At 39.6% G+C, this 25637-nt stretch overlaps 1 protein-coding gene across 4 annotated transcripts in view; it reads left to right on the forward strand.

The window, feature by feature from the left end:
• Nucleotides 1-25637, forward strand: part of Hdac8 (histone deacetylase 8) — a 246386-nt gene that overhangs the window by 78446 nt on the left and 142303 nt on the right. For 2 of the 4 annotated variants that reach the window (XM_017794979.2, XM_008855551.3), the window contains exon 8: nt 24957-25129. The exons of 1 other annotated variant lie outside the window; for it this stretch is intronic. In XM_017794979.2, the coding sequence (XP_017650468.1) occupies nt 24957-25129 (173 nt within the window). Of the gene's footprint in view, nt 1-10909; nt 12581-24956; nt 25130-25637 lie in introns of those variants that run through there. One more of the 4 variants, XM_017794981.2, reaches the window with a different exon arrangement.

Consider the following 25637-nt stretch of genomic DNA (forward strand, 5'->3'; position numbering starts at 1 on the left):
AAGCAAGATGGCTTTTTTCTTCCTTGTAACCTTTTGCACTTTGCTAGCGAAGTAGGCAGCAACTTAATAGTTTTATCTTAACATTGAACACCGCCTGGTGGCTAACAACTTCAGTTCCAGAGGATCCAATGCCCTCTTCTGGCCTCTGTGGGCACAGAATGACACCAGTGCACTTACACACATGCAAGTATAACATTCATACACATAAAATATAAACAAATCTAAAGACTTAAAAAATATTAGCTTTGGGGCTGGAGAGATGGCTCAGCGGATAAGAACACTGGTTGTTCTTGCACAAGACCCGGGTCGAATCCCAGCACCCACATGGCAGCTCACAACTATCCGTAACTCCAGTTCCAAGGGATCTGACAGTCTCTTCTGTCCTCTGCAGGCATTGCAAGACACGGGTGCACTTACATACATGCAGGCACTACACACATACACATAAAATAAAAATAATAAATAAAATATTAAAAAATATTAGCTTAGTGTTTCTTCTTGTAATAGACTGGATATAGAAGTATTACATAAATATTTTCTAATACCATCAAAAGGTCATAGGTTCCATTTTATGGAAATGACAATTTCATGCTTAGCTCTAACTAGGTCATTCAATATTAAAGGCAGTAGTCAGTGATTTCCACAAGCTTCCTGTAACTTCTGTGGAAGCTAGTACAGTTGGTATTTGCAAGTAGAGACCTTTATCAACTAACATAAAGGAATATTAGCATTACTATTGTAAGCACATCTCCTCCTTCAAATGAAAGCTTGGGGCTCCAGGATAGAGATAGTAAAGGTATATTATTATATTGGTTTATATTAAAAATCCCACCAAACTCACCCCAACCCTATCCAGAACCACCCCCCCACACACACACATACACATATACACCATACTCACAAAGTTTGAAGGAAAGGGAGACTAAGTATTGTCATCCAAAAGAGAAAATAGGACTGGGGGTGTGGCGCCATGGTAGAGCACTTACTTAGCATGCATGAGACCCTGGTAAATATATATGTGCATTTATACATCCATACGTACCTTAGGAAGTACTGCTGTGCCAGTGTTTAACCTGTTTGCGCTCTTACTGCACATGAACATACTGTGAGATTGTTGTGATAATGTTTCACATTAATGTTATCACATTATCAATGTTCACTATTGCCTAAAATGCTATGTTGATGGCTTTGGGTACAGTCACAGTTAGGGATTGTAAGAGAGAAGGACAACAAGTGCTTCTTTGCTGTTAGTTCAAGACAGGTTTTAACAAATAGTATGGCACCCTGCTGAAACCTTGAATCTCAAAGGATGACCTACTTGCCTACTGTGAACTGCTATGACATGTGCATGGACAAATCCAAAGTTGTGCTAATCTTTCTTCATTTGTATCCTATTATTAGTTCTGTATCCTAATATTAGTTGTGCTAATATTTCTTCATTTGTTATCCATTTTGCAGGCCTAAAAACCAGCAATTATTCTTTACTAGATATTGTTAGTGTTTGTCTTTTTTTGGATTTTAAATTTTATTGCATTTTCATATAATGTGATGATATATTTAGACCCCTCCCCTATTTGCACACCCCATTTGCTCCACACTCAATTCAGTGTACTATACTATAAATACAAAATGGCCTAAATAGTCTAATTTGTGTACCCATATGTCCCTCAGTGTGACTCCATCCACTGGTCAAACTACCATCTCTGTAAGAGACTGTTGCTTCCCTTCCCAGCAGTCATCAGTTGCCAAAAGTTCTTTAGGTTGGGTTGGAATTTCTTACCCACTTTGCCATGTATATGCTGGTATTTTGTCTGGTTTGAACTTACTGTCACCATTGCTGTGAGTTCATATGTGTAACTAACCACCTGTCTTGGAAAACTGTTTCTTTGTGGCCATCCAACCCCTTTGGTGTGTAGTCATTCTGCTTCCTCTTCCCCAAAGATTCCTGAGTTTTGAGAGGCAGAAGTTTGGAGCAGGTGTCCTATTCATGGATGAGAACTCTGTAGCACATTGACCAATTGTGGATTTCTGTGTGAATCATCATCTGGTACATAAGGAAACCTCTCTGGTGAGAGTTGAGAGATATATTCATCTTATGTATAGAGGTTGGTTGAAGATGTGTCCTTTTAGGGCTGAGCATCTCACCGACACTTATTCTCTGCAATTGACCATTTGTGGAACTTGTATTAGTCTTCATCTGTTGCAAAAAGAAGCTTCTTTGATGAATGGTGAGAGGTGCACTTGTTTATAAATATGAGAATGTATATTTATTTATTTATTTGTTTGTTTGTTTTTTTTTTTTTTGAGACAGGGCTCGCAGTAGCCCCAGCTGGCCCGGAACCCACTATGTAGACCACACTGGCCTTGAACTCACAGAGATCCGCCTGCTTCTGCCTCCCGAGTGCTGGGATTAAAGGCATGCGCCACCACGCCCGGCGAGAATGCATATTTAGAATACACTTAGAAATTACATCGGTCTAGGGATGTGGAAAAATATGTTTTTCCCTGGAATCTATGACCTCTCCAGTCTTGTATATTGTTATGTTTTTAGTACCAAATATAAATTCCCTCTTATAAAATTATATATTTATAAAATATAAATATAAATTGATTGAGCCTTAATTTGAATTAGACAGTTGTTGATTAGTGTGTGCCTTTTTTTGACACAAGGTTTCATTGTGTAGCCCTGGCTATCCTAGAACTTGCTATGTAGACCAGGCTGGCCTCAAACTCAGAGATATGCCTGCTTCTACCTCCTGAGTACTGGGATTAAAGGCATGTGTACTACACCCAGTTTATTAATATATGTCTTATAGGAAAACTATGTACAAGGTGCTTATAATATGTATGGGTACCTGTACTAAAGCTGACAGTAAAAGATTTTGGAAAAATCAGACTTTAGGGCTGGAGATGTAGTCAGTTGGTAGTTTGTGTGTGCATGCATGAAGCTTAGAATTGATTCCAGCACTGCATAAACCAGGCACGGTGCCACAATCCTATAATCCTAGAATTGGAAGGTGGAGGCAGGAGGATCAGGAGTTCCAGATCATCCTCCACTACACAAGGGATCTGAGACCATCCCAGGCTACATGAGACCCTACCTCAAAGGAAAATATATCTTATTACAGATATTCAGCATCTCAACTTTGTGAGATAATTAAATACAGACACAATATAAATATATTATTAAAAGAAGACTGTTGAACATCTTTCTCCATGAATAAGACCTAGGAAGGAAAGACTCTTAAACTGGAGCCAGCATATACATACATACATACATACATATATATATATATATATATATATATATATATATATAAACTTCGCTAATAAGAGATATCAACCTATCCTGAGAAATAACCTTATTCTGGTGAATCATGGTTCATAATGGTATTCATTAAAATAAAACCAACCTATAGTTGGTCCTTGCACACCTTGGACACCTTGTGTCCTATGGCTTAAATTATGTAACTCAAATTGAAGCAACCCTTTTGTCTAAATCCAAGACCACTGATGTCAAGAAAAATTCAATCATTGAGAGACTGAACAAGTTTGTAAAAACCTAATGTTTTTAAAGATTTATTTGTATTTTAATTATGTGTATGAATGTATGTCTGTGTGTGAGTATATGCACATGTGATTGCAGATGCCTATAGAGGCCAGAAGGCATCAGATCTCCTGGAGCTGGAGTTACAGGAGGTTGTGAGCTGCCTGAGGTTGTGAGCTTCCTGAGCTCCTGAGTTACAGGAGGTTGTGAGCTCTTGGGTCCGCTGCAAGAGCAGTATATGGTATGTGCTCTTAACCACTGAACTATTCTTCCAGCCTCCAAAACTTAGTATTTTTACCTATTTGCACTTATGAAAGAATACTACACTTTTCTACTTTAATTTTTTTAATGTTTATATCATTGGGGACCAAATTAATTTTTTATAGCTCCTAAGCTGCTTTTCTTGAACAGTTATTGTTCTGTTATTGGGCTAGCCAGAGTAGCTCACCCAGAAAGAACTTTTTCTTTAGGACAACAGCAGGATCACTAAAGGAATAGCTTATTTAACCCTAACTTGTTATTCCTGGGTGGAATTTTTTGCCCATCTATACTCAACCTCACTCACATACAAGGAAGAGGAAGAAACACATCACTGATTCTTAATATACTGTCTTTATAGTGTATGTTTCAAGCATAAGAATTTTCCTCAGACTTGAGCATCGCCTTTGAAGTCCTTGATGTTTTAAGCATAGATTCAGTTCCCACAGTCTGAGATCAAACTTTAACTGTCCAAAGCTACACTGACCTTCCTGCAAAAGAACTGAGCAGCACCTCATTTACTATCATTTATAAAACATTAAGTAACAAGAAGGAAGAGGGAGAAGGAAGAAGCTCCCAGGCCATATAAGTTTACTGTGTACCTGGTTCTGGGTTAAACATCTAACATATCTAACATATCAAGATATGTATGTACGTTTAAATATGAAGAAACTATTTTATTCATTCATTCTACAAAAAAAAATCATCTGCTCTATGACACATACTATAGTAGGCACTGGGGATTATAAATAAAGCAGACAAGACCCCTGTACCCAGAGTGCATGTATATGGACCAGAAGTTCCTCTAAAATTTTACATTGCATCATTTGATCTTTGTAACAGTCTACACTTTACAAAGTGCATATAATTGTCCTCATTTATAAGTGAGAAAACTGGTGAAAACATTGCCTTGCCCAAGGCCATTCATTCAGTAGGTGGTGACGCCAGATTTTGAATCTGTGTCTTTCTGATTCCTAACCAATGACTGACTATATTGTCTCCAAAGTGTCATATGGAAGTGTGAAATTTAATTGTTACAAACAATTAAAATATACCATCACCAAGATTTATTGGAAAATTTCATATCAGTGGATTGCAGAAAACCACTTTCAAAAGAAGCAATTTAATGCTGGGCCTGGTGGCATGCACCTTTAATCCCAGCCCTTAGGAGGCAGAGACAGCAGATCTCTGTGAGATGGAGGCAAGCTTGGCCCACATAGTGAGTTCCAGGCAGGCTGGAACTAGGGAGACCCTGTCAATAAAATAATAATAAATAAAATAAAATAAGAATTTAGTTTTATGCAAGTGAACCACATAGCCTACAGGATATACAATCTATTGTATGTGTAAAAGTGTGACTGAGGGGCTGAAGAGATGGCTTAGTGGTTAAGAACACTGGCTGCTCTTGCAGAGGACCCCGTTTAATTCTCAGCATCCACATGGTCGCCAACATCTGTAACTCCAGTTCCAAGGGAATCCAATGCCCTCTTCTGACCACCCCGGGCAGTGCATGACACAGGTGCACTTACATACAGGCAAAACACTTATACACATAAAATAAAAATAATAAATAAAAAAGTTTTTTAAAGTGCAACTAAGATTTTTGTCAAAAAAGAATCTCTTAAACTTTATGACTCAACGTGTAATTTTATGGACAGAAAACAAGAATACATGTCCCCATAATTAATTTCTTGGATATCAAATTCCTAATTAAAATTTGGAAATGGAGATTCTGTAAATCCTCTTTTCCCTTCAATTCCTGACTTACTACTTTAGGTGAATAGTAAAACCTGTCAAATATGCTTTTTTAAGACTAATATTGCTAAAGACTTTTTTATTTCTATGCATTTTTGCATGGCAAAACTTATACCACCTCTTGGTCCTGGCGGAAAGCCATATTTATGTATAGGGTAGAGATTCTCCACCCACACTCTAAACTGTTCAATCAGTAACCTATTGAATAAAATGAGAATCAAGAGACATCACTAAGGGACAGTTAAGGGAAATGTTTCCTTTCAATATTGACTTCTAATGTTAATATTTAAAGAAGAGATGTCTTAATGATGCTGGGTTTTTTTTTTTCTTTATGATGACAGGTCAACTAGAAATTATCTTCTACTTGGAATTGCATCTGGAACTTAGCTCTCCTTATCATTGAAATTCAGAATCAGGTAGATACTCAGTGAAAAAGAACCTAACAATTATAATTTACTCTTTTGGGTTTCGTGATGTGGTAACAGTGATGCATACACACATATTCATACATAAATATTTTAAGCAATACAATTTTTAAAATTCTCTTTAGTTTGATGAAAAGGGATGAACTCTCTAGAATTTGCATTTGAGAACAAATAATTACATAGACTTACTTCCATCTTCATCTCCATTTTCTTCACAATCTGAGAACTGACAGAAACTCTTCACACAATTATCCTACCTCTCTTCATCTGGGTCAAAGCTACACTGCTTGGATAATCAGTAGTCACTTTGGCCCAGTGATAAAGGTAACAAAAGCTGCCAATTCATTTTGTAAGCCTTGCAACTGGAACTTAGCCCTCTGTAAGTAAGGTGTTTGTATTACATGCTTTTGTTCTATTTGATAAACTTCTCTCCTACCTCTCTGTGGTATAGCAGATGTAAAATTGCCTATTGTTTCTGGAAATTAGATGAGTCAGACACTAATTAAATTCACTGATAATGTTAGCCACAGGTGGAAATGGGGCCAAAGTGGGCTGTTCATTTATTCTTCCTGGTTTGATATATCTTTTAAAATATTAAATTCGAAAGGCTTTAAGAGCTTCACGACGTAGGATAATTTGGAGGAGGGATCCTGTGCTTCATTATCTGAGATGTCCTGAGCCAATGAGCTCACCATGCATACCTGCAAGACTTGTATAAGGCTGCAGTGAGAACTGGTATTTTCCCTCACCTAATCCTCAGGGCTTGAAATACAGGTGGTTAGAGGGACAATGCCTATGCTCTCCTCCTTCCCCTCTCATCTGAACTTCACACCAAGCAGGCTACCCAATCCTGTGAAGCAAAGAAGCCTTCATGGGTGATATTTTTTTTTTTCATTTACGTCAAGGAGGACAATGTTCTAGAATTCTGTGGGGTCATCGTATCACTCTGATACACACTTTCCCCGTTCTCTTCTTAGTGCTGACTGATCCCTTCCCCTGGAGAAAGTGACCTGATTCTTTGTCAGTATTTTAACAGGTTCTGATGCTAGAACATGTTCTGAACTATCCAGAGGCAGGAAGACTGTCCTAAATGGGAAAATTGATAAACACACCCTTTAATATAGGGTTACTCTGAAAAGAATCCCAAACATGACTATATCTGTTCTCAATGGAATGTTCTAACATCAAAATTCATACTGCTCCTACCCCACAGCAGCTCTCTCCACCGTGCACCCCTCACGTCTGCTGTAATCCTACCCTTCCCATAGTCTTTAGCTTCTGCTGTCTCTTCAGTCCAGCCTAGAAAAACTGTTTAAGCAGTTCAGTAACATATATGATAGTTTTGAATGGCTGCACTTAATGCTGTTGTACACCTAGCAGCTGCCAGGACACATGAACTGCCTGGCTGGGTTCTGTTGACATGGACCCTACCTACAGCCAGAATCTACCACCTAATTAGGAACTCTGATACTAAGTTTGTCTGGACCTTCATCTGCATACATTTTTGCCCCTTGTGCTATCAGGAAAGAGCTATAGCCACAGATACTTAAAAGACTAAAGAACTCCTTTAAAAACCATATCAAGTAACTAGCTAAGTGAAAGGAGGTGGTGCCAGGGAGAAAGGGCCATGTTTGCCCAGAGATGCTGTGAGGGCAGTTCTGTGGGAGCTAGAGGTGAAGGGGTTTGTGTGTGCCAGTTCCTTGCAGGAAAATCCTGGAGGAGAAGGGGAAATGGGAGGGAGTCAGGGCATCTTAAATGTATGAGGGGTGAAGCAGAAAAATATCTATCCTATTTAAATATAGGCAAGCCTCACTAACTCAGCCTAATTAGAGGAAAGCCAGTCTGAATAATGGAATATTTTTAAATGCATTTTTATTACTTTCAAGCATTGGACATGCTAGTAATTCAAAATAGACTAACAGCATAGAACAGCACCTCAGGGAAGGGGCTTTAAGAATCATTTGTAATTAGCATATCAATTATTTGTATGTAAGTGGATGTGCACAAAGTGCATAAAAAGTTTATTCTCCTAAGTAGGACAAACGTTCCCCAGTGCAATCCTGTTTACACTATTAATTTGCTTAGCCAGCCCTTTTTGTGCCAAGATAGATGTATGTAAGAAATGCTTATTTCCTCAGGGAAGAATGAATCGCTTCCCTGTGTTTAGTCCAGTAACTAAGAAGCTGAGCGCCACTTGATTGGTTTGGGATTTCCAGGATATGGAGCTTTGAATTTGCATACAGACTAGAGAGCCTTCATATGGAGAAGATCTGGCAGCCATTGCCAGAGACCCAGTTTCCCCATCTGGATTTCATTGAAGTGATCTGGATTTCATCAAGCAACAGGACACTGATCCTAAATGATCCACCAGACACTCCAACATAGACATGTTTAAAATACATCCTGCCCCAGAAAAATAACTGCTAAAATATGATGAGTTGGAGTTACTCTATGTGCAGTACTTAAAAGTAATAAAAATGCATTTCTTTTTAAGTCCTGCAAAAACCATGCAATATCAAGTTAATGATGAAAATCAATCCCCAAACTCTTTCTTGCACACCTCATTGTGTGACAGCATTGCACGGATTTCCAATCATCTGGAAGAGGATATTATATTGTGATGAGCTGCACCAGGTGCTAACTATATGGCAGGATTTCAGCTTTGAATCTTAGTGAGGCCCTCCTGGGTAAAAGAGGGTGCGGGAAGGGCTAGGGGCATGTTTATTGTTAACAAATCATTATTGTCCACCACAGTTCCAAAAGCAGAGCAATTGCATTGAAAAAGAGGTTATATAGGAAGGGGAGAAAATATGATTAGGAAATGGGAAGCAGAGATATAGACCTGTATTTCACCTCACATGTATTACACTGTGCTCTAGGTAAATTGTGAATTCTTCAAGGCTTAGAGAGTAGAAACCAAGTGCAGAGAACATAAGCATGAGCAGTAAATATGCACAGTGATGTTGCAACTACAGTTTGGAATGACTCCAGTTCTCCCCTTTTCCCCAAGGGCATCACTATCCAGGGTCTGCAAAGGCCAAATAGCTCTTTGGCTTCCAATCTGATTTTTTGCCTAAGAAATCAGAGAAGTCGGTTTCAATTTTAATAATATATTCTTCCAACCTCTATATAACAGAAAGGCACTTGTGCTTCTACCCTCCTCTTAAAGTGAATTTTGTGTTTGGTGAAAGGTAATAGATTGGCAGCACTGGAAAATGAATTACTGTATTCCCAGAACAGGTATAACCAGGCAGTGACACTATGAAATTTCTGTCTGCCTTTGGGGACCATTAGAGTACTACTCAGGAAGTCACTGCTGTGGTGTGCTGGGCTGAACTCCACAGCATCCTAGTGGGCTGAAAGAATTAACATAGCTCTCGAAGGGCCATTCATTTATTCATTCAATGTTATGGAGTGCTTACTATATGCCTGGTTTTGGGAGAAGACTTTCACAAATGTCATATCATTTAATCTTCACAGTAACCCTGGGAGAGGGAGAATGTTATTCTTATTTTCTAGAGAAGGAAACAAAGGTTCAAAGAAGTGAAATGAGCTGTCAGGTTGCCCATGCACCCACTAGATCCAAGTTCTACCAACTCCATACCAGTGTTCTTCATGAACTGGGTGCTGTGACTGTTACAAAGGATGACCGATGAGACATATGTTCAAACAATATGACACAAAGCTGAATGTAATTTGCACCGCAGGCAGTCCTAGTGGTTACAGAGCAGTGAAATGACCTATCCCAGATCACATAAAGGGCTATTAGCACAGCTAGCCTTGGGATTCATATCCTTTGAGTCTTCTTCCATTCTTTTTTGTTTGTTAGCTCTCCAGACCTGCCTCTCAGCCCAACCCACCCCGTGCCCAGATAATATGCACCCGGATTGCTGGGGCCTCTGGCCTTTCAGAATGAAAAGAGCCTTAGAGCTGTGGGACTTAGTGACGATAACATTGGATTCAAATTGGAATTAGTATACTAATTCTAGCTCTTACGATTCACTCTAGGCCACTGGTACGGTCCTTTAATTCTGTATGACTCACTTTCTCTTGTGTGAATGAGAGTGGTTTACTTCCCAGAGGTACATCAAGAGATAAGTAATAATACACTAAAAATAGTGTACAGCCCTTTCTGTTGCCAAGGTGACATATAATTGATGAGTAGAATTACTACAAGGCCTGCTAGAAAGAGATGCCAATTAGAATCTATGTTTCTATATAATGGACTCAGCAATGAGAGAAAAGATACCCCTTTAAAGCGCTACAAAACTACATCATGAAAATTAAAACAACAAAAGAGATGTGTGGTTCTTTGTTACTTGGTGGGTTTGGGAATTTAAGGTTTGTTTTTCATTTTATAGGTTTGGATGTTTTAGATGCCTAAAGAATCAGTACAGCTTGTCTAATGCTAAAAGCGAGGAGGGGGCACTTATAGGAAATTAAATGTCTTCTGGATATGTCCAAGAGGCACCCATGACCCCCAATGAAATGACACATCATCCTCGCTGCAGGGAGTCCCCCCTCCAAATCCCTGCCTCCCACAACCATTTGTACTAAGTCTGGAATCACTGAGGCCTTTGCCATATGTTGAGTCCCCTGACAGCTTGAGTTGTTGCAGAATGAGTCAGCAGTACCTGAGGTGAGACAGGATTGAAAGAATAGAAAACACATACCTATGAAAAGTTGACTGGTTCCCATTTGGGACTGATGAATGATTTTTTGGGTCCTTCACACAGTCTCCCTCTGAATCCCATTAAATACAATGAATTTAATATTTATATCTTAGAAAGGGGTTTTGCTGCTGGCAAGAACTTTTCTCAAGCTGACTGCTCAAAGCATTAGTAACAAATACTTCTCTGCATTCTCCCTCTCTGATCTACCCCTTCTTGGTTTTTCAACTTTATATTTCTCTGTTCATCTCTAGTGAGAAAGTCTCTAAACGGTGTTGAAAGTACTTGTTGGAAAACATGGCCAAGCTGGGATGCAAGCTAGAAAGTCAAGAGATGGGACCTACTGGCAGCCTGTCCATGTCACAGGCCTGGCTAGAGGGATCTCTTAGGGTAACAATGCCCTACCACCAGCTTTGATCCTGAGTGACTGTAGCACTATCACTCTGGCATCTCATTGCCTGAAGATGAGAATTTTAGGATCATAACTGTTTAACATATCAATAGACACATCCCTCTGCACTCCCCGAACACCACCTCCGCCCATCATTCCATTCCCTCACCACAGTGCTATCATCAGTAAATGGCACCAGTGAATGCTGTCAAGGATACAGAGCAGAAGCTGTGGTCCAGCATCATGGACTAGAAGAAAAGAGAGTGTCTCAAAGACTTTTTTGTGGGGCTTTTCTCCTATAGAAAATACCGTGCCTGTCATCACTCCTGGCTTTTCTCTTCCTTGGGCTTAAATGTCCTCCCCCAACTCAAGGCCTGCTGAAGCTGCTGTGCCTGTGTCTCCTCATTTGCATAGCCTCCTCTGAAAGCCCGAGGACTGAAGACTGGGGGATCAGGTTTCTCATCAAGAAAACTGCATTTCAAATGAATGTCTTGTGTGTTTATAAGGAAGTTACTAATGTGGTGTAATGAGATGTCTGTCTTCCCCCTCCGTTCTGGGGAAGAGATTTTATGCTTTCACAAAACCTAAAATTAATTATTTACAGTGTAGCATATAGCACTGTTGCAGTGATTAGGAAAACTTTCCCAAAAGGAATCTGGGGTGACATTTCATTCGCTTATTCATTTAATGACTATTTATTGAATCTTTACTATATCTAAAGTATTGATTCTATGCACAAGGAAGTTAGGGGAAATTTTAAAATGTTAGATAGATAGAGATTGATTTTCATATTCACACAAATTTGAATAAAACAAAACACAGAAAGTTGTAAAAGCCATAAAATATGGGATGCTGTGGGCATTCAAAGGAAATAAAATACTCCAGGAAAAGGCCTAATTAAGGAGGTAACATTTGATCTGGGTTGTAAAGGGTACCTAATTACTATATCTTTACAAAGCGTGTGAACGTGTATGCATATTTATAAAATCTGGGTCAAGTTTGAATATACAGAAATTATAAGGACGGATGTTCTTTGCAGAGGGTGCAATAAGATCAGAGTTGGAAGAAGCTGCACTGTATATGGAGAATAGTGGTGGTTTAGTTTGGCAGGACTGTAAAGTACATGAGAGGAAGAAGTTACAAAGACTGGAAAAGCGGGTGGGGTTCACAGCATGGAGGATCTGAAATTCTTAGCTCTAAAGATTTGTACTATATTCTATAAGCAATTAGGAGAACCAGTGAACATTTTAGAATGAGGAAATAATAAGATCAGAGTTTGCTTGAGAAGATTAGCACCCAAAATAATGACTCTGAAGTGGCACTGCTGTTATGTGAGAATGGCTGGCACGTGACCTGCCATACTATAGTTTAGAAAGTCATGGGAGCAGGGAGATTACAATAGGTTAGAGGTTACACTCTAATGCCAAACTGCAGCCCTGCCACTTAACAGATGTGTGATACTGTGTAGACAGCTGAACTTCTTTGTGCTGCACTTTCCCCGTCTGTAAAATAAGATTCATAATACCTATCTTATATATTATGATGATTGAATGTGCTAAAAAAAGTACATAGAATAGTACTCTGTTCTGAATAAAGTGTTCAATAAATGTTAGTTGCTATTATTATTATCTTCATTCATAGAGGAGATAGAATTTGGGCCATCCTTTAGAGAATCACCCTGTCTATGCCGTAGACATGGAGAAAGGTGACTTTTAGGCAAAAGAAGCACATGACAAAAGGCCTACCCGTAAGAAGACTCAAAGTTAGTAAAGTAACCAGTTTGCCTGTGGGATGACATATCATAAGTTAAGGGGTTATTGAAAAATAGGATTTAAAAAGTACACCAGGGGCAAATCTTGAAGGACTCTGAATCACAACATAAGACTTTTAAGTCTTACCTAAAGTGAAGGTACACTGAAGGATTTGGAATAAGGAAGTGACTTGATCAGAGCTGTCACTAAGGAAAATTAATCTACTGGTACAGTATGTGATAGATTGGGCAGGAAAGAGACCTGAGGCAGGACAACTAATTAGGAAACTCTTGGTAGCTATTATCACTGGAGGTCATAAGGCTGGATTCAAGTCTGTGCTGAGAGTGGAGAAGAGTAGATGGAGAGAGATGTTGATGATGAATAACAGGAAAGGAATAGGAAAAAGGGAAATATATAAAATCCTTCATAGTTAAGTAATTGAAGGTGTGGCTATCATTAATAAACACAGAGACTATACAAGATAAAATGACATGGCCCATGGGGCTGGAGTGATGGCTCAGCGGTTGAGAGCACTGGCTGCTCTTGCAGAGGACCTGGGTTTAGTTCCCAGCACCCACATGGAAGTTAACAACCTTCTATAACTCCAGTTCCAGGGGATCTGACAACTTCTTCTGACCTCTGGTGGGTGTTGCACAACACGGATGCACTTACATGCATGCATTCATACACATAAAATTAAAAAGCAATAAAATTTCTTTCAAGATGGCATGGTCCAGTGGGCACTGTAAATCATAGCTCCTCTGCACAAGCTGACATGTGGATCCCAAAATGTATATGCAAATTCAATCCACAATAACCCAAACAATCTTGAAAAGAAAGGACAAAGTTGGGAGACCCATACTTGCTAACTTTCAAACTTAGCTATGAAGCTGCAGTCATGGAGACAGCATGATGCTGGCTCAAGGACAAACATATATATAAATGGAACAGAATTCAGAGATGAGAAATAAATCCCCACATTTACAGTGAAGTGATTTTTACACAGTGGGACCAAGTTCACTGACTGGGACAACTATATAGTAACATGTAAGATACCGAAGTTAGATCCTTACATCACACCTTGACAAAAATTAACTTAGACCCAATATATAATAAAACTCTTGAAAGAAAACATAGATGTGATGCGTTTGGGTTTTGTCTCTTGTTTGTTTGTTTGTTTTTTTGTCTTTTTGAGACAGGGTCTCCGTGTAGCCCCAGCTGGCCTGAAACTTGCTTAGACCAGGCTGGCCTTGAACTCACAAAGATCTGCCTGCCTCTGCCTCAGTGATGGGATTAAAGGCCTGTGCCACCATGCCCAGCTAAGGTTGCTGTTCTTTTAAAAAATATTTTATTTTATGTGTATGAACTTTGCCTGCATGAATGTTAAGTACACCAGATGCATGCAGTGCCTGCAGAGGCCAGAAAAAGGCATGGGATCCCCTGGAACTGGACTTACTAATGGTTATTAGGGGCCATGTGGATGCTGGGAACTGAACCTGGGTCCTCTGCAAAAGCAGCAGGTGCTCTTAGCCACTGAGCCATCTCTCCAACCCCAGGTGTGAATTAAAAATATTTTTTGATTTAGTTGTTTTTATTTTTATGTGTGTTTCTTTGCATACATGTATGTAAGTGTACCAAATGTATGCACTGCCCACAGAGCTCAAAGACAGTGTGGGATCCCGAGAATTGTACTAGGAACCGAACCTGGGTCCCTGCAAGAGCAGCTAATGTTGTTAACTGCTGAGTCATCTCTCCAGCCCTAAAATGTGAATTTTTTGACCTTGGATTAAGTGACGGTTTCTTAGATATGGCATCAAAATCACAAGCAACAACAGCAGAAATAGGTAAAAACAGACTGTCAAAATTAAAATTTTTGTACTTCTTGTGCTTCAAAGGTCATTATTAAAAGAGTGCAAAGATAAGCCACAGAATTGGAATAAATATTTGTGAATTGTGGATCTGATACTGGACTGGTATCTGGGATATATTAGTTATTACAATATGCTCGGTATGGTAGCACATGCCTTTAATCCCAGCACTAGGGAGGCAGAGGCAGGGGATCTCTGTGAGTACAAGACCAGCCTGGTCTACATAGCAAGTTCCAGGCCAGCTTGAGCTACAGAGAGACACTGTCTCAAAAAAGAAAAAAAAAAGAATTCTTACAATACAATTCTTTTTACCGACTCAGTGGTAAAAAGACAACCCAGTTTAAAAGTGGGCAAAAGGAATGAAATAGACACCAGTTTTAAGATGTGCAAATTACTGGTAAGCACTTGAAAAGATATTCAACTTCATTAGTGATGTAGGAAATACAAATGGAGACACAATGAAGAAGGGGTATAGCTCAGTGACAAAGCTTGGGCAGGAGGCCTGAGGCTTCTGGGATTGATGCAATGAGATATCACATCACACCCACTAAAAATGGCTACAATTAATTTAAAACAAACCAAAACAGAAAATGAGCATTGGCAGGAATATGAAGAATTTGAACCCTCAAACATTGCTGGTGGGAATGTTAAATGGAACAGCCACTATGTTTCCAGACTGGCTGTTCTTCAAATGCTTAAACATAGAGTTATATGACCCAGCAAATTCTTTTCATATATATGTGAAGAATTGAGGAATTTTCCTCAATATATATGGAATACATAGCTGGATGCGATGCTACATACTTGAACTCTTAGCACTTAGGAGGTGGAAGTAGGAGGATCAAGAGGAGCTGAAGGCCAGCCTTGGCCACATAGTGAATTTAAGGTCAGCCTGGGCTATATGAGACTCTGTCAACAACCACCCCACCACCACCAAAAAAGAATATATATAGTTGTACTCTTAGCACTTAGGAGGTGGAAATAGGATCAGGAGGAGTTCAAGGCCAGCCTTGGACACATAGTGAATTAAAGGTCAGCCTGGGCTACATGAGACTCTGTGTCAACAATCCCCCACCAAAAAAGAATATAATAGTAGTGCATGTGATAGCACAGTGAACTTTGAAAACACTATGCTGAGTGAAAGAATCCAGACACAAAACCCCATATATCATATGATTCTACTTATATGAAAGTTCAAAATTAGACAAATTCATAAAAACAGAAAGTAGGTCAGTGGTTACCAGGGCTTGTGATATGGAGAGTGGTAGAATGGGTAATGACTGTTAATGCATACAGGATTTCATTTGGGCATGATGAAAAAGTCCTAAAATGCATTGTGGTGATGACTACACAACTCTGTGGATATATTAAAAACAATCAAATTGTACACTTTGAATGAAGGAATTGTATGGCATATAAATATAAGTTGTTTTAAATATACTTTGTATGTGTACATGTTTGTGTATATGCAGGTGCACGTGTATGTACATGTGCACATGCACATGTGTGTGACTGTGTGTGGAGACCGGAGGTCAATCCTCGGTCACACATGAGCTCTCTACCTTGTTTTTGAGTCAGGTTCTCTCACTGAGCCTGTAGCTCTGGTTAGGCTGGCTGGCCAATTAGCCCCAGGGAGCCTCCTGTCTCAGCCTCCCTGGCACTGAGATAACAAGTACAAATCACCATGCCCAGCTTTTTTTCATGGGCTCTGGGGATCTAACTCAGATTCTCACCCTTACACAGCAAGCACTTTACCAACTGCACCATTTCCATAGTCCCTGTTTTAAATATACTTTTGAAATATCTTTTACTGGAGCAGTAACCCTGATGACCAACTGGATATTTTAAAATAAAATTTAGTTGCCGGTTGCCTGTCAGAAGTTTCAAAAGATAACAGAGAAAAGATAGAGTGACTCCATCATCTCTCTCCCTTTAAGAAAGCAGTCTCAGGTCTGGAGAATTGGCTCAATGCTTAAGAGCATTTGCAGAGGACCTGGGTTTGATTCCCAGTACCTACATGGCAGCTCACAACTATCTGTAACTCCAGTTCCACAGACTCCAACACCTTTTTCTGGCCTCCATAGACACTTCATGACATGAGTACACTTACATACATGCAGTCAAAACCATATAAATAATAAATAAATAAATTTTATAAAAAGAAAGCAATCTGAGGAGCATAGTATAAGGACCCTGACATGGATAACTCTGGCAGTACTGAGAAGGGAGGAACTAGGTGATTTGTAACCCAAAGGAAGGGAATTCTTAGAGGGGCAGAGATGGAAAATGAAAGAAGCTCCTGGGTCACACATAGCTTTTAAAGCCACAGGAAAGACTCTAGAATCCCAAAGAAATTAAATTACCCTTGCAGAGTTGAATGAATGCAATGGAAAACATTTTCAGGTAGCAAAAAGGGGTACAGGAATGAACTCATTACACATAGTTTCAACCAATTACCTCAAGTATGAGCCAAGAAAGGGTTGAGCTTGAAAGAGTCACCCCAAACTTAATCAGCAGCTACCCATGAAGAGAGCGGAGTTGCTGAGACAGAATTTTTTTCTCTTATTGGATAAACTTTTGTTAGATTTTTGTGGGATTGGTTTGTTTGGTTGGTTTTGTTTGTTTGTTTGTTTGTTTGTTTGAGGGAGGGCCTTCCAAGTGGCCCTGACTAGTCTGGTACACCACTGTCACCCAGCATGCTTCACACTTGCATAGATCATCCTGCGTATGTGTACGCCGCCACGCCCTGCTTATATTTGATTTTTGTATCAGTGATATCCTCTCATTCTACTCTTTTTTGCTTTTGAGACAGGGTCTCACCATGCAGCCTAGGGTGCCCTCAAACTCACTATCTTCCTGCCTTAGACTCCTAAATGATAATATTCCAGGTGTATGCTACCAGGCCCAGCTGTATTAATATTTTTATATAATAGATGCTGTAAGAAATCAGTTGGAAGTGAAATAAAGAATTACCAAGTTACAGAAGTGAGTAGCCCATATTCATCTATGACTGTTTATGGAATTGTTGATTTGGAGTTGTAAGCATAAATTGTAGTGAAAACAATTCTTTTGATTTCTCAGCTTTCTTTTCCTTTTTCTTTTCTTTTTTTTTTATTTCTCCACTTTCTTCAGCAGAACAGAGTACAAAATTTGGATAGCATGGTTTACTCAAGGGCCTGCAGTTGACAAAGCAAAAATGACCATTTGTGACAGAATTAAGGATTCTTATCAGAGCTTTTGAAATGAATAAGAATAGTCTCTAGAAGTCTAGAGAAGGGCTGGAGAGATGGCTCAGTGGTTAAGACTACTGGTTGCTCCTGCAGAGGACCTGGGTTTGATTCCCAGCACCCACGTGGCACTAGCAACTGTCCATAACTACAGTTCCAGGGGAATCTAATGCTCTCTTCTGACCTCCTCAGGCATGGCACCGGTACACTTACACACATGCAGGCAATACACTCATACACTAAAATAAAAATAATAATGAAATCTATTTTTTAAAGTCTAGACAAAATAGGAGAAGATCAGAGAATCAGAGTTATAATGATAGTAAAGAGCAAGTGAAATAGAAAATGAGGAAAGAAAACTGAGCAGAGAAAGTAGTCCTGAGTTCAGGGTCTTAGCTATAAAACAATTCCAACTGTTTGGTTATCAGGGCCCTAACTGTGGCCATGGTTAGGAATAACTAAAGTGGAGTGTAGGCTATTGTTGAAATCAGAAAGAAATGTAATATTGGAGGATTAAGACAGACCCTGGAGAAAGAGGAAGTCTCTTTCTTCAATTCTGTAACCCCATTAACCTAACTTGTGCCTGGTATATAGTAGACATTCAATTAGCATTTATTTGTTGGATGGATAGATAGATGATCATCTCATTTTGTGTTTCCCTTTCTTCTGCCCCTACTGGACCTTTAACACCATCGGGTCTTAGCCTCTGACTTCTTTTTCTCCTCTTCAACTTTGTTTGAGACAGGGTCTCACTATGTAGCCCTGACTAACCTGTTATTTCACTACTTAGTCTGGCCTTGAACTTCAGGCAATCCTCCCAATTCAGGCCCCCATGTACTGGTATTACAAGTCTGTGCTACCATGCCCAGAACTGGCTTCATTTCATATCTCATGTCTAGCATAGGGAATAACGGGTACTTGAGTTGGGGTTTAAGTGAGTGAACAAATACTGAACTGCAGAGAATCATGACAAAGAAATAGAAAAATTGTGAACCAGGAATTAAAATCCTCAAGGGAGATGTAGGTCCACTCAGATGGACTTAAACCAGTGTCCAGTCTACAAAGAGGAGGGTCCATGCTTCCAAGTGAAGCCAGCTACAGTCGAGCAGGACCTTTGACTTATCTTCACATAGATGGAAATGGTAAAAAGAAAGGAGCCAGAGGCTCCTCCCAAGCCCATGTGACCTCTGAGGAACAGATCCTCCAACGATCTGAAGAGTAAAAATAAATTGGTTTATTTGAGTCTTAAACACCCAAAAGGAAAGTATAACCAAAGATTAAAGTGATCAGTATATTTTTTAAGAGTTCAAGGGATTACACTTCCCAGGCATTAGGCTTAAGTCCATATAAAATGTTATTTAGACAATTATTTCTCATTTATGATTTCATTGCTAAGCAGAAAGTAATGCTCAGATGTAAGACTTCAAATCTTGGTCTTCAATACTGTAGTGCCCACCTGTAGCTAAGGGAGACAACCCACTATTATTCTAAAATGATGGCTAAATTTGTTTTCTCCCCCTATCTACAAGCCTTTGAGAGGGAACTGACACTGATTCTCAACACTCCAACAGCTATCAAAGTGCCTGAAAACAGATCCTGAGTCCATCACTCGAGTCCAGCCTTGGCAGACAAAAGAAAAATGAGAGATGGCTCAATGGTTAAGAGCACTGACTGCTCTTGCAGAGGACCCAGGTTCAATTCCAAGCACCCACATGGCAGCTATGAACCATCCTTAACTCCAGTTCCAGGGGAATCCAAAGCCCTCTTCTGACCTCCATGGCATTGTTGTCTTTCTTGAGACAGGATCTCCCTGTAGCCCCAGCTGTCCTGGAACTCGCTATATAGACCAGGCTGGCCTCGAACTCACAAAGATCTGCCTGCCTCTGCCTCCCAAGTGCTGGGATTAAAGGTGTGTGCCATCACACCTGGCAATATTTTTTAAAAAAGAAAAAAAGGAAAATGAGGAGGAACCCAATAGAGGGATGCTTTTGGAAGCTCTCGTCAAGAAATCCCAGTGGACTCTGATATGAACATTTGAAATTTTCCCTGTTTTGACTTTTTTCTAGTTCCCTGTCTGGAACTTGTAATGCTAATTACTCTTGCCTTTATTTTTCCTTCACATCCCCTAGTCACCAGTCAAGGGCTTTCTTTTCTCTATACAGATAAGTTATGCAATTTGGGAGTAGCAAAAAGCCCCATTTTTTAAAAAGAAAATGAGAGAAAGAAGAAAGAAAGAAAGAAAGAAAGAAAGAAAGAAAAGAGAGAAAGAAAGTTGTCAGAAAAAAGTAATGACTCCTATGGGAGGTGTTGGAGGGGAGGGAGTGGGCATGGATTTGATCAAAACACCTTATATGCATGTATGAAATTCTCAATAAAGTTTTTTTAAAGTTAAAAAAAGAATATTCCATAGGTCCATAGGTAAGAACTTTGACAGTATTTGTATAATATAAATAAACGATGTTGACTTCAAAGAGGACAAATGAAACCAGGCCTGTCAGTATAGGCCTCCAACTCCAACACTCAGAAAGCAGGAGGGCACTATGCATTCCAGATCAGCCTGGGGTATGTAGTAAGATTCTGTCTCTAAAAATCAAAATATAGAACAATTCCAAATCAAAAGCCAAACGAGAGAGACAGAGGGGAGGGAGGGATGGAGGGAGGGAGGGAGGGACGGAGGGAGGGAGGGGGAGAGACAAGAAGGGAGGGACAATGAATTTGGAAATAGTAATTTCTCCACATACTACCCCCATATGCAGTCACCCACCCCTCATGTTTTTCCAAATTCACCTGGCCTTTCTTCCTATTGCACTCATGCCTACAGAGCTTCAATGCCCTTTTTGCCAACACCTGCTGCTAGACTTTGTGATTTTGGTCTTACATGCGGTAGCAACAATCAGAGCTCTTAAGTATAATTTTTAGCAACATCAGTACTTATAGAGCTCCAGGGGCTCCCGTTTGACTGTTAAATCAAATGAAAACCCAAGTCTTTAGTTTTTCATGTCCACCATCCAGCTTTCTGTAAGCTGGGATTTATACAGTGTACAATATGCCTTACCTTTTGTAAAGTTTCTAATTACCATTTTCTCTACCCATTCAGAACCTGTTTCATCAGAACTCCCTAAGGACTCATTTTTCCCTACAGGTATAATGAAGACAACTGTTCAGAAACATCTCCCTTCCTTTCGCTCCTCTCTCCTAGATAACAGTCATGAACATTATAAGTATCTTTTTTTCGTAGGTGTTGCTCCATATTACTGTATTAATCCTGTCATGGAAGTTCCTCCCAAGTCCATGTCTTCCTTGCATCACTGGCCTAGATGGTTCCAAAAGCCCTGATCAGCCTTTAGTATATTGTACACTTGTCTTTAAGATAAAAATTGAATTGTACTACCCAACACACACAGCATACTTAGCCTTTCTATGCTTTAAAATATCTTTATTGCATTTATTTTGTATGTGTATGTGTGTGGGCACATGTGCCAAAGTACGCAAATGGAAGTCAGAAGACAACTTTCAGGAGTTGGTTCTCTCCTTCCACCATGTGGGTCCTGGGAATCTAACTCCGGTCATCGGGCTTGGCAGTAAATGTCTTTATCTACTGAGCCACTTCACTGGCCCTAACAAAACTTTTTAAATTTGAACACGATCACATATGCATAGGAGGTTACAAAGAAATGAGCAAGGAAGTCCAGTGTAGTTTCCTTCAGCTTTACCCAGGATGAAATCTTGCACAATTACAGTACATTGTCAAAATCGAGAAATGATATTGGTATATGCAGTGGTTTGAATTAGAATGTCTCTCATAGGAGCCAAGTATTTGAATACTTTGTCAGTTGGTGGTGCTGCTTGGGGAAGATCATGGAACCTTTCAGGAGTTTGTGGCCTTGCTAGAGGAAGCATGTCACTGGGGGCAGGCTTTCAGAGTTCATAGTGTTGTCCCACTTCCAGTATCTCTCTGCTTCCTATGCCTGCTTGAAGATGTGAGCTCTCAGTTTTCTGCTCTGGCTGCCTCCCCACCGTGATGGACTCTTACCCCTCTGGAACCATAAGCCCAATACGCTTCCTTCTATAAGTTGCCTTGGTCATGTTGTTTTGTCACAACAACAGAAAAATAACTAATACAGTACAGTCTATTGACCACATTTAGATTTCAAGTTATACATTCACTTATATATGTTTATACGCAATTTTATCATATCCATAGCATCACATGACTACAATTAAGATACAAAACTGTACTATCACAAGGCTCTGTTGTGCTATTCCTTTACAGTCGCCCTCCCTCCCAACCCCGCCCCTGCCAACTCCTGGCAACCAATAATCTCTTCCCTATATAGTTACAATTTTAGAATGTTGTCTAAATCATGCAGTATATTTTCTTTTGAGACTGACCTTTCTTTTTTAAATATTTTACTTATTATTTATATTTTATGTGTATGAGTGTATGGCCTGCAAGTGTGTTAGCGCACCTGTGTCATGCAATGCCCGCATAGGACAGAAAAGGCCGTTGGATCCCCTGGGACTGGAGTTTTGGACAGTTGTTAGCTGCCATGTGGGTGCTGGAATTCGAACCCGGGTCTTCTGCAAGAACAACCAGTGTTCTTAACTGCTGAGCCATCTCTCCAGCCCAAGACTGACCTTTCTTAACAGCATAATTTCCTTGAGATCCATCCAAATTCTTTGCATATATCAATAGTTTGTTTCTTCATATCAATGAACAGTATTGCACTGGTATGGGTGCTGGATTATTTAACCATTTACCTACTGAAATAAATTCAGATTTTTTTCCAGTTGGGACTATTGTGATTAAAGCTGCTACACATATTCATGAACAAGTTCCTACATGAAAATAAGTCTTAACTTTTGGAAATAAATTGCCCAAGAGTGTAATTGCTAGCTCATATGGCAAGTCTATTTTTAGTTTTGACAGGAACTGCTAAATTATTTTCCAGAGTGACTATACCATTTTACATTCCCACTAGCAAGATATGTGTGATTTAGTTTCTCCACATCTTCACCAGGAATTGTTATCACTGTTCCCTTCTAGCCATTTTGAGAGTTGGCTCATTGTAGTACTTCTCATCTTTCAGGACCTAAGAGTTAACCTATGTAGAGCTTTTTCTGAAATCCTCCACTTCTCCTTTGTGCCATCTCTGATGCTTCATTTATCATTACATTTTAATTATTTATTGCCAGAGCCTGTGTCTTCCCCTCTATTCTATCTAGGCTACATGATGATACAAGCTGTGCCAGATTCCTCTCGATTCCTGGAGCATCTGGTCCAGTTCCATGCCTGGCACACACACAGTATGCACTCAGTAAATGTGTGCAAAGCGAGAGAAAGAATGAATGGAAAATATGGTGGTAGTCTTGTTTGCCTCCCCCTTCTCCTTTGCTAGGAACCTTTTTAGAACAGACATCTCGCCTTGCTCTGTGTCTCACAGCAGCAGTTAATAGGGTGCTCTGTTTGTGTAGATGCTCAATAAATGTCGACTAAACTGTTCAGGTGGCTTATCTTCCCTCTGCACCCACAAGATAAGCACATGAAAGAGAGAATAGACACAAGAATCTTTGTATTAAGCATCATGTGTCATAAATTCTATAATATTCTTATAATCTCTACAATCACTTAGTATTTGTCTGTGAGATGAGAAATCAAAACAAAACAGTCCTTTAAGTCAAAAGATGCCTCTCTGACCATCGTTTCCATGCCCTGGTTACATATGAATTGGAGAGGGCAGTGTTTTATGTCCCTGAATTCCTTTTGCTGTCTCAAAAGGATCTGGGATTCTTCTGTTTTTCTGCACTGGTATAATTTGACATGTTGATTATGAGAGGGTCATTAACTTCAACATTTTTGATCACTTTTTGACTCTGTATTTTCTCAACTCTAAGTCTGTTAATTTATACTTGTTTATATGTCTCTGTAAGAGTAACTCAGACCCTTGAGGACTGGGATATGTTTTGTCTGGAAAGTAGATGGTAAGCCCCTTGAGAGCAAGGACCTTATAATTCCTAGGAATGCATTCTGGACATCGTCAGTGTTCAGTTAATGATAATATTTGAAGTCTGATTAAGGTCACCTGTCACACTGGTGTCCCCTTTTTCATCTATCAGGCTTCATGCACTGCTGCAAACAGCAGTTAGGTTAATTTGATAGCACTGATTGATTCTACTCAGACTTATGCTATTACCCAATGCATCTTATTTTTAGGGTACTTTCAAATTTGTAGTTTTATTAATTAATTTATTTTTATGTGTTAGAGTGTTTTGCCTGCATGTATGTAAGTGCATCATGGGCGTGCAGTGCCCACAAAGTCCAGAAGAGGGTGTCAGATCTCTGGAATTGGAGATAAAGATGGCTGTTATCTGGCATGTGGGTGCTGGGAGCCAAACCCAAGTCTCTGCAAGAGCAGCCAGTACTCTCAACCAGTGAACCATCTCTCTAGCCCCAAATTTGTAATTTTAGATCAATAGTTATAGTTCTCCTTATAATACCCCAGTTACATATGCATTGGAGAGGATTGCTTTTTATAACCCTCAAGTCTTTTTGCATAATCAAAAGCAAGCTGATACCATCTAGACTTTCAAAGCTTATACTTCTTGCCCCTGGCCCCCACTGATAATTAGGTGATAAACTCCAAGTATGATTGTCATCTTAAATTATCAGAAGGAAACCTTCGTAACTATTCAGTATATATGTTTTATTTCTCCAGATTTTAAAATGGAATAAATGTGAATACTATTCCCCATGGCTAAGGAAGTTAAATTGATAAGACTTTTTCAAGGAAGTCTGAGTTCTAAAACAAAAAGGGCAAATTTGTTCACTGGTGATAGTCGAGGTAGAGGGAATTATTATTGCAAGTCAGGTTTATTAAAATATAATTCACATCCAGACTGATTCACCCTTTAAGGTGGTCAGTTATGTGATGGAGAGGTTACATTACTTGTTCCTTAAATATTTGCTAATTCAACTATACTTCTAACACACCCCAATACTACCATCAACCCCTAATCAAAACTCATCTTTTTCTGATATTTTATGTCCTTCCTCTTTTCTACAGTGTACTAAAAGAGGTGTACCAAGCCTTTAATCCCAAAGCAGTGGTCTTACAGCTGGGCGCAGATACAATTGCTGGTGATCCCATGTGCTCCTTTAACATGACGCCAGTGGGAATTGGCAAATGTCTGAAGTACATCCTTCAGTGGCAATTGGCAACACTGATTTTAGGAGGAGGTGAGTACAAATGAAGTTGATCAAGAGAATTCGTTGATCTTCCTGCATACTTCATTGGCATAGAGGATAAGTTGGCTTTCTTGGATTGGATAGTACCAACCTGCCTATGGCCCAGAAGCCTGAGTCAATGAAATAGATGGTCTCCACAGTTAAGCACAGTACTCTGGCTCATCAGGTTGCCGTGTACTTTGATACCTTGACATTCTGAAGTGTTTCAATTCCTGAAATCAAGATTAAAGGTAGAACATTTGCCTAGCATGCACAAGATCCTGGGTTCACTCCCCAGTACTGAATAAGAAAGAAAAAGTAGGCTGGACATGGTGGTGTACATACAACTTTAATCCCAGTACTTGGAAAGCAGAGGCATGCGGATCTCTGTGAGTTCAAGGTCAGCCTGGTCTACTTAGTGAGTTCCAGGCCAGTTGGGGCTACAAGGAGACCCTGTCTCAAAAAGACCCCCCAAAAAAGAAGGGGCTGGAGAGATGGCTCAGTGGTTAAGAACACTGAC

This window comes from Nannospalax galili, unplaced genomic scaffold, assembly GCF_000622305.1.
Source record: "Nannospalax galili isolate Female #2095 unplaced genomic scaffold, S.galili_v1.0 scaffold747, whole genome shotgun sequence".
NCBI classification, from domain to species: Eukaryota; Metazoa; Chordata; class Mammalia; order Rodentia; family Spalacidae; genus Nannospalax; species Nannospalax galili.